Raw genomic sequence first — 8,838 nt, forward strand, 5'->3', positions numbered from 1 at the left:
CTCCCTCCCAGCGCTAGCACCGGCCGCAGCCACGCACCACTCCCCCTCATCCCGTATCTCAAAGTGCTGGCCCGCGTGGCTCCAGTAGAAGGCGGTGGTGTGGGAGTTGGCGATCCACATGAAGCCCTTGGAGCGAAGCACGGTCTTAATGGGAGAGGCGCCTGCGCGGGGTGTGGAGGCGCGGCGAGGAGGAGGGAGGGTGGAGGGAGGCGGGAGGTCGGCCGGTAAATGAGGGGGGCCGGGAGGCGAGGCGCGGCGAGCGGGTTGCAGGGGCGGAGGGCGCAGCGGAGGCGGCGCGGCGGCATGCGACAGGCGCCGCAGCTGCCTGGGCCGCGCCGCGGCCGCCGCCCACCCTGCTCCGGAGCGGCGTCGCCGATGGCCTTGTTGTGGGACACCGGCATCCACCGCAGCACCAAGTCCTTGAGCCTGCGGGCGCCACCAGGGTGGGGCGGGGTGGCGAGCGGAGCGGCAGCAGGCTCGACGCGGCGGCCACTTTGGCACGAGGCCAGGGCCGCGCAGCCAGCCAGTGCTGGGGCGTGGGGTGCACCGCAGGGGCCAGCCAGGCGCAGGGAGCGAGCAGCGGGCGGAGCGGCAGGCGCAGCAGAGCTTGGAGCGAAAGTCCCGCCCCGGGGGCTCTCACCGCTGCGGGTGGAAGGGCCGGCGCCGCGCGTAGACGAAGCTCTTGATGCCAAACCGCTGCGCCGCCGTCGTCTCCTGCCGCTCCTGCCGCTTGCGCCCGTGCCCGTGCTCGCCGTGGTGGTGGTGGTGATGGTGGTCGTGGTCGTGGCCTGTGCCAGCAGGCAACCAGGGGAGTCAGGGGGAGGTCTCGCTGCTGGCAGGCATGCCCAGGGTGCAGGCATGCCCTGGCGAGCTACCAGCGCCAACCAGGCATGTGGGGGGTGCACTGCAGGGGGCGGGGCAAGGGGCGCCTCACCCTCGTGCTCGCAGGCCTGGCAGTCATCATGCTTGTGCCCATCCTTGCCGTGGCTGTGCTCGTGCTGGTGCTCGTGGTGGCCGTGGTGGTGGTGGCCGCCGCCGCCGTGCTCGTGCTCCTCGTGCTCGCAGGCCGCGCCGCCGTTGTGCTTGTGGTCGTCAGCATCGTGGGTGTGCTCGTGCTCGTGCTTGTGGTGGCCGTGGTGGTGGTGGTGGTGGTGGTGGTGGTGGTGGTGGTGGTCGCCCTCGCCAGCCTCTGCCGCCTCCGCCTCATCCTCGGCCTCGAGCGTCTTGGCGGCGGCCACCGCGCCCCTGCAGCACAGCACGCCGGGCGCGCGCGGGACGGCGCGGGGCAGGGTGTGTCAGCTCTGCCTGTATAGCTGTGCATTGCACTCTCCCAGCTTCCAGCCTTGGCTCCACAGGGGTCATCCAGGGGGCTTGCTAGCGCGGGTGCCCCACCACACACCAACGCACACTCACACTGCGCGCATGCACACTGGCCCGTGACCACCTTTGCCCCTCCCCTGCACCACTCATCGACAGCCAACAGCCAGCCAGCAGCGAAACCACGCCCACCTGTGCTGCCCCTCTATGTTCAGCTTGGACACCAGCCCCTGCGCCCCCCTGCCGAACAGCTCCTGGATGGGCACCGCCCCCTGGCTGCACTGCTTCACCTGCGGCGGTGCAGGGAGCGCGGGGCAGGGGGCCCAGGTCGGAAGCGGGGCCGAGGGCGTGGCCGGCGCTGCGACCGCCGGCCCGCCAGGCAGCGAAGCAGGCGCGGGGCAGCTGCGCGCCAAGGCCGGGCAGGCACACAAGCCACGCACCCGCTGGGGTACAGGACAACCACAGCAGGAGCAAGACAGCACCAGCAGCGGCAGGGGCAGGGGCGGCAGCAACAGCAGCGGCAGCAATGGCGGTGGCGGCGGCAGAAACGGCGGCAGCGGCATCAGCAGCAGCCCCACCTGCGCCAGCGGGTTGAGCGCGGCCACGATGGCGGCCAGCGAGCCCATGGTGCCCTCGCTCATCATGTCCACCTTGTTGAGCACCACGTAGTCGGCCACCCTGCGGTACGGTGCGGTACGGTGTGGTACAGTGCGGTACATGTGGGCGGTACACGTGCAGTACTTTCAACACGGCGAACCGCACACAGCAGCAGCAGCAGCGGCGGCGGCGGCCCGAGCAGCAGGGGCAGCAGGCAGGCAGGCAGGAAGGCAGGCAGGCCTCCTCAGCCCCCGCCCTCACTCGATCTGCTCCACCAGCAGGTCCACCACGGGCCGCAGGCTGCCGCCGTCGCCCAGGTCGGGGCGGGCGGCCAGCGAGGAGCGGGAGGAGTAGTCCTGGATGAAGGTGTGGCTGTCCACGACTGCAGGCGGAGGCAGGGACGGGCAACGCAGCCAGGCGGGCGAGAGGGACGCAGCCAGGTGAGAGGGACGCAGCCAGGCAGCAATAGAGCCCTGCCCACGTGCGCACCCATGCACGCCGCTGGACACACCGCCACACCCAGGCACGCTCCCCGCTCCTGCCCCACCCCCACCGCCGCCCCGCCCACCCGTGACCAGCGTGTCGAGGTATAGGCGCCTGGTGAGCGGGTTGCCCTCGGCGACGGCGTCGTTGAACTGGTCCCGTATGTTCTGCGGCTCCGCCACGCCGCTGTTCTCCAGGATGATCCTGCGGGGGAGGCAGAGGGGGGCGGAGGGGGCAGAGGATGATCCTGCGGGGAGGCAGCGGTGCACGTGTGTGCCTGCGCGTGCGTGGCTGGGACGGGGAGGGCAGCGGCTGCGTGGGCGGGCTGCACATGCCTGGCAGGCAGCAAAGCAGCAGGACGGGAGCGGAGCGGGGCCAACAGGAGCGGCAGTAGGAGCAGCGGAACTGCGGCAGATGGCTGGCAGCGGGCGAGAGCAGAGCAGCCGAGCGATGGCAGCAATAGCTGGAGCGGCGGAACAGAACGGCGGGCGCTGCCCACCTGTCGTACGGCACGCCGCGCTTGTCCGACAGGGCAATCAGGTTCTCGAAGCTGGAGAAGAGCTCGTCGGCGATGCTGCAGCAGCCGGGCGGCAGCGCGGGGCAGATCAGGCGGGGCAGCCGGCACGGCGGCGGTTGAAGACCCGCGGGGCCGCCTGTCGCGAGGCGCGGCGCGCTGCTGTGCAAGCACGGCCGCAGCAGGCTGCCGAGAGCGTCCGGAGCTGCCCCGCCCTAAGCTCCCGTTGCCTCCCCTGCCGCGCACTGCGCCCACCTGCAGCAGGCGCAGCCGTTGGCCAGCTCAATCGTGTCGGCCAGGTCGGCGGTGGTGGCGGTGGCGGGCTGGCCGTCGCGGGGCGCCGCCGCGCCGCGGATCAGCTTGGCGTCGATGTTCACGCTGGCCACGTCGTTCACGATGCACCCGATCTTCAGGTCGCTGTTTTGCAGCACGTGGCGCAGCAGCGTGGTCTTGCCTGCGGCGGGGAGGGCGAGGGCGGGGCGGGGTGGCGGGTGGGTGACTCGCCGGGGCGGCAGGGGCCTCCCGCCTGCCTGCCTGCCCAGCGTGCGCCCCACCCCACCCCGCGCCCAGGAAGCCGCTGAGCATCGTGACGGGCACTGGCTTCATGCCGTCCCTGCAGACGAGGGTGGTTCTGCGGCTGATGAGCAGCCAGCGCGCGGTGGTGGCGGCGGCGGCGACGGGATGCAGCAGAGTTCCTGCTCACGCCAAAGGCGGCGGTTGCAGCGACGCGGTTCCTGCTTTCAGGGAGCAGTTCCCGACTCGGGAAGCACAAGGGCGCAGCTCCCGGCGCTGCCATTACGGCGGAAGCGTCTGGCATCCGAGGCAGCGGCTCTGGGCGGCTGGCAATTCTGGATCCGGGGCGCAGGCTGCCTTTGGCGCGGCCAACAGGGCAGGTGTGTGCAGACTCACTCCTGCGCCATGATCGATCGAAGGCGCTCCTCGCTGTAGACTACTATTCAAGCTCCCGCTTGGTGTGACTTCACACCGCGGGGGGTGGGAAAGGGAGAGGCGGAAGAGGGAAGGAGAGAGGAAGGGAGAACACCATCTGCGCTATCCCCAGATTTCTTGAGCATCTGGAGGAAGGAATTGGAGAAGTTGGCAACTCATATCATCCCCATCTCCCTTCATTCCGCTATCACCGTTGCGCATTGGTTACAGGGGAAGGAGGAGGCGAGCCCCTGATCATCTGGGCCCAGGCTGTGCCACCGCCTCCTGCCGCTCTGCGGCTCAGTAGTGCCTCGCTACATCGCCACATCGCTGCTGTAGCCAAGCCCCAGCTCCCACCCTAGAGAATGCAGACATGACAGCCCCATGCAACACAGGATCTGCATGGGGGCAGAGCTCGCCCAATCACCTTTCAGTGGCGACAGCGGCGGCCAGGCGGCAGCCCGCCCGGAACTGTCTCTCAACTCAACCGTGAGGATCGCATCAGCCTGCTTGCATTTGCCATTTGCACATTGGTGCCCGCAGGGCTCAAGGTGCACTGTGCAGCTCGTGACCTGCACTGCAACCAAGGACGAGGAGCGGCGGCGCCAGCCTGGCGGCCGCTGTGACAAGCTGTGGATATCTTACCATCCAGCGTCCCCCGCGGTTTAACATCAGTCATTTTCATATATAGCAACGCCCTACTGCCGCACAGACCGACATGGCGGCCTATGCATGTCGAACTGCTTGCCCGGCCTCCCGGCAGCACTTTACAGGGCCAGCATTGCGGTTGTTACACCGTGGGCAGCAGTCCAGGGCGCACGCCAAGGCCAAGCCGGAGGACGAGGGCCAGGCGGGAGACCAGCTGAGCGTGGCGGAGGTGGCCGAGCAGATTTTGAAGGACCCAGAGAACACAGCGCGCATGCAGCGAGTGACAGATGCGGCGCAGCGGGTGGCGGAGCTGCAGGCAGAGTCGGGGCGGCTGGCGGCGGCCATGGCGGAGGCCGAGGTGGCCAGTGCGGCGGGCGCAGAGCAGCGGGAGCGCGAGGCGCAGGCCTCAGCGGCAGCCCTGATTGCAGACGCCGAGGTGGCGGCGGCGGAGAAGCTGCTGCAGGCGGCGCAGCTGCAGGCGCAGTCGGCGGAGGCGGCCAAGGGCAAGTGGGCTGGCGACATTAACGAGGTGGGGACGCCTCTGCTGCAGGGCCGCCGGTGATGCTCTTCTGCACGCTGCTGGCAGCAGCGGCAGCACCCGACTCACTCGATGCATGCACGCCTGCTCCACCTGCCCGCAGGACGCCGAGCGGCTCGAGTCGGCCAAGGCTGCGGCCGCCGCCGGCGCCGCCGGCGCCCTGGCCAGCCTGCCGCTGGTGGCATCCGACGGCGGCGGCGGCGCCGCGGCGGCCGTGCTGGCCCTGGCCACCGCGGGGGTGGCCAGCGCGCTTCTCGGGGTGACCTACCGCTACGCTGTGTGCCAAGACCTGGCCAACACGCAGCTCAAGGTGCGTGGAGGGTGTGTGTTTTGGCGTGGGCGGTTGTGGGTGTGGATGGCAGCACACGGCTGGTGGCGCTGGCGCTCTCTGCCTGCTGAAAGGTCGTGAGGCCGTTATGGGGCTCGTTAGGGTGGTGTACTTGCCATGGCGAAGGCTCTGCTGGCAACCACCTGCCCACTTGCCCACTTGTTGCATCGACTGCTGCTGCGCAGGCAGGCGTGGTGGCGGCGTTTGGGCTGGTGCGGGGCCTGGGTCAGGCCAACGGCATCCTGGCCGGCGGCGGCGGCAGCAACCGCTTCGCGGGGCTGGATCTTTCGCTGGAGGCGCTCGGCGGCGCGGGGCTGGCCCTGGGGCAATGCATGCTGGTGGCGGCGTTTGCTGCGACTGCGGTAGAGGCGGGCATGCAGCGCGGGCTGGTCAAGCCCTTTGGCGCGGCAGCAGACGGCAGCGGCGACGGGGCCGGAAGCCCGTGAGCGTTTGGAGTTTTGATATTGTTGTTTCTCCATCTGTGCGATCTCCACATGATGCGAGCTCCCACACAGTTTTTCCTGATATCAATGATTGCAACAAGCGCCGGTTTTGGCTTTCAACCTCTTTCGTCCAGCGTTCGGCCGCCTGAACCGCATGCTGCCGGATGTAACTGTCCATACTTTCCCTCAGGTTACAGATGGCGTTTGGGGAGTGTGTGTGACTGTACCAGCCGTGGCTGCCGCTGGGTGGGGAGCCGAGGGCTGGCAGCAGCTGCGGCGGGCGGTGGGCGGGCGGGCAGGGTTTGACCCGTCTGCGGGCTTGCAGCACTGCCGTGGCGGCTGATCATGCATATGGGCTTCTTGGGATGGGCGAGCGAGCGTGGGCGTCCCTCAAACGTCTCTCCGCGTTGTTCATCCGACTGCCACGAGGCCCCACCGTGGCAACCCCATAGGGCTTTCTGGGAGCTCCCTCCCGCACCATCCGCCTCAATTTCTATCCCAGTTATTCACCCTGGGTGTATTCAGCTGTCAGTGAGCTGGGCTAGTGCGCCCAGCTCAGGCCTCAAAATGTGCTCTTGAGCTGCCCCAGCGGGCGCCATTGCCCAGGGCCTTACGGCCCAGAGATACATCTGGGGTCTCGACAAATGGCGCTGGAGAGGCCAGCAGCGTGGGGCACCGAGTTTGTTGAGCCCGCAGAGGAGCAGCGGGAGCGCGCCCGGGGCGCTCCAGGTGAGCATGGGCCCACGCGGGCGTGTGTGTATTGGGGGAGGGGCGTGGCAGTGGGGCGAAACAACTGGGCGCAACCCTGACTCGGGAGGCGCCAGCCAACAACCCCGAGGGCGGGCCGGGGGCCCTTTGCATCGGCGGGCCGCCCCTGATCCGTGTCTGGGCAGGATGGGGCCCATTGGTGCCCGCTGGGGCAGCAGGGCGGGCGGGTCAGCTTCCAACCCCATCAGCACCAGCGCCAGCGGTCGGTACGGCGGCGCACCGGCCACAGGCACATCCACACTCAGCCCCCCCGCCCCCTCTTCACCGCAGATGCACCTCCCGTGTGGAGTTTGGGCGGAGCACGGCCCGCGACCCCCCATGCAGCGGCCTTTGGGCAGGCAGACGGGCACGCAGCGCACGGCGCGGCGCCCACCTCGGCCGCGTGGCAACACCGCGCGGGCACAGCCACCGGCACCCCGCCAGCAGCCCGCCCCGCGGGCCTGTTCCGCAGCATACGCACCAGCTCAGGCTCGCTGACAGGCCTGCTGAGGCGGCCAGGCATGGCAGGAGAGCAGCGCAGCGCGGGCGGCAGCCCCGCGTCCCGCGGCTCGCCGCTGCTGTTTGAGCTGCGCGGCGCGGCGCTGCTGCCGCCAGAGCCGCCGCGGCCCGCCACCACTGCGGCAGCGGCAGCCTCGCCACCTGCCCGTCCGGGGGCGCACCAACCCCTCCACAAGGCGGCAGCGCCTCCTGCCTATAGCATCCATGCCTCTGCGGGGGACCGTGCTGCGTTTTCAGCGGCAGCAGGTCCCTCTCACGGCTCCCCAGCTCCGCAGCAGCAGCGGCGGCGGCAGCAGCAGCAGCCCGCGGTGGTGGTGGCAGCACATGGTCTGGACCTGGCAGCCAGCCCGCCGCCCTCGCAGCAACAGCAGGCGGCGGCGGCGTCCACGGCAGCCCTCAGCCTGGCGCACCAGCTGCAGCTCAAGGCCAGGGCGGCAGCTGCCGCGGCAGCTGCCGAGGCGCCCGCCGCCAGCAGCGCCCCCCACCCCTCGCAGCACCAGCAGCACCACACCTACAGCGCGCCGCAGGCGGCTCAGGGCAGCAGCTCGCAGGCAAGCGGCGTGTATGCCAGCAGCGTCGCGCCTGCCCAGCCCGCCGTGCCCGGCCCCGCCACCACCGTCCACCAAAACCCGCTCTACGCCGCCGCCAGCGAGGCCTCCGCCTCCGCCCCTGCCCCCGGCGGCGGGGTCCGGCAGCGGCCTGCTGCGCGGCCGCGCATGCCGCCGCCGGTACGGACGGCGCCGCCCGGCGGCGCCGCCGCCGCCTCGGCGCCGCCCACGCCGCCGGCGGGCGCCTCGCCGGCCTCCTCGGGCGCCTCCCCACACGGCGGCACCCTGCAGGCCGCCTCCAACCTCACTCTGGCCAGCGACAGCCGCCCCATCAGCCCGGGGCCCTTCCCGTCCACTCTCCCATCCAACCTCACCAGCTGCAGCCGCCCCGTCAGCCCGCAGTGTATGGACAGCACGCCGCCCACCCCGGGCTCCTTTGCGCCGCCAGGCGCCTCCGCCGCGGCGCGCGTCACCGCCGCAGCGCCATCCCCGATCCGCACTGCGGCGCCGGCAACTGGCGCTGCGCAGGCGCAGGCCCGCTCCCTGCCCGCGTCCCCCTCCCCGGCGGCGCCGGCGGCGGCGGCACCCCCGGCGGGTTCCTCGCCGGCCGCGGCGGCGGCCGCGGCGGCGGCCGGCGCCTTCCGCCTGCCTATCTTCAACCAAGACGGACGCCTAGTGGGCTACAAGCAAAACAGGTGGGGTGAGGCTGGTGGGGCTGGACAGGGCTGTGCCGTGGCCCTGCCCTGCACGGCTGGCTGCACGGCTGGCTGCTTGGCTGGAGGCGCAGTTGTGTGTGTGTGTGTGTGTGTGTGTGTGTGTGTGTGTGTGTGTCCCTCTCTCTCTCTTGGCAAGCAGGGCAGCAGCCCGGCCTGCTCCCGAACAAGCCGCTCGCTCACGCCTGCCCCCTGCTGCCCCCCCGCTTCACGCCTGGTGCAGCAACCTGGTCGCCCGCCCCGGAGCCTGCATCAGCTCTGCCCCCTCCTCCCCCTCCCGCACCCTGGCCCACTCCCTAGACACCTTCCAAGCCTGCTCCTCGCCCCCTCCCTCCCAGGCTCCCGCTGCCGGCGCCGCCGCCGGCGCTGCCGCCGGCAGCGGCCCCGCAGCAGCAGCGCCAGCGCCGCCAGCAGCCGCGGGCGGCCTGCCAGCCAGCATCAGCGCCGGCTGGGCCGAATTTGCGGCAGACCCCTGCAAGGGCTTCTCTGATGCGGACAACATGGTGCCAGGTGCGT

At 70.8% G+C, this 8,838-nt stretch overlaps 2 protein-coding genes across 2 annotated transcripts in view; one reads left to right on the forward strand and one right to left on the reverse strand.

Annotated features, from left to right (window-relative positions):
* CHLNCDRAFT_33359 (hypothetical protein) overlaps positions 1 to 3,889 on the reverse strand; it is a 5,088-nt gene extending 1,199 nt beyond the window's left edge. The window contains exons 1-10 of the mRNA XM_005852263.1: positions 3,821 to 3,889; positions 3,471 to 3,524; positions 3,167 to 3,364; positions 2,897 to 2,971; positions 2,483 to 2,601; positions 2,176 to 2,296; positions 1,800 to 1,995; positions 641 to 723; positions 353 to 426; positions 38 to 161 (exon numbers count right to left, since the gene is read on the reverse strand). Of these exons, the coding sequence (XP_005852325.1) occupies positions 38 to 161; positions 353 to 426; positions 641 to 723; positions 1,800 to 1,995; positions 2,176 to 2,296; positions 2,483 to 2,601; positions 2,897 to 2,971; positions 3,167 to 3,364; positions 3,471 to 3,524; positions 3,821 to 3,831 (1,055 nt within the window). The 5' untranslated portion in view covers positions 3,832 to 3,889. The remainder of the gene's footprint in view (positions 1 to 37; positions 162 to 352; positions 427 to 640; positions 724 to 1,799; positions 1,996 to 2,175; positions 2,297 to 2,482; positions 2,602 to 2,896; positions 2,972 to 3,166; positions 3,365 to 3,470; positions 3,525 to 3,820) is intronic.
* A 351-nt stretch (positions 3,890 to 4,240) lies between these two features.
* On the forward strand, positions 4,241 to 5,798 carry CHLNCDRAFT_142515 (hypothetical protein; the record flags this gene model as incomplete). Its single annotated transcript, XM_005842816.1, has 4 exons — positions 4,241 to 4,327; positions 4,647 to 5,015; positions 5,128 to 5,334; positions 5,538 to 5,798. The coding sequence occupies 4 exons, from the start codon at positions 4,241 to 4,243 to the stop codon at positions 5,796 to 5,798; spliced, it is 924 nt and encodes a 307-aa protein (XP_005842878.1).
* Between the last annotated feature and the right edge of the window lie 3,040 nt (positions 5,799 to 8,838).

This window comes from Chlorella variabilis, assembly GCF_000147415.1.
Source record: "Chlorella variabilis unplaced genomic scaffold CHLNCscaffold_40, whole genome shotgun sequence".
Taxonomy (NCBI): domain Eukaryota; kingdom Viridiplantae; phylum Chlorophyta; class Trebouxiophyceae; order Chlorellales; family Chlorellaceae; genus Chlorella; species Chlorella variabilis.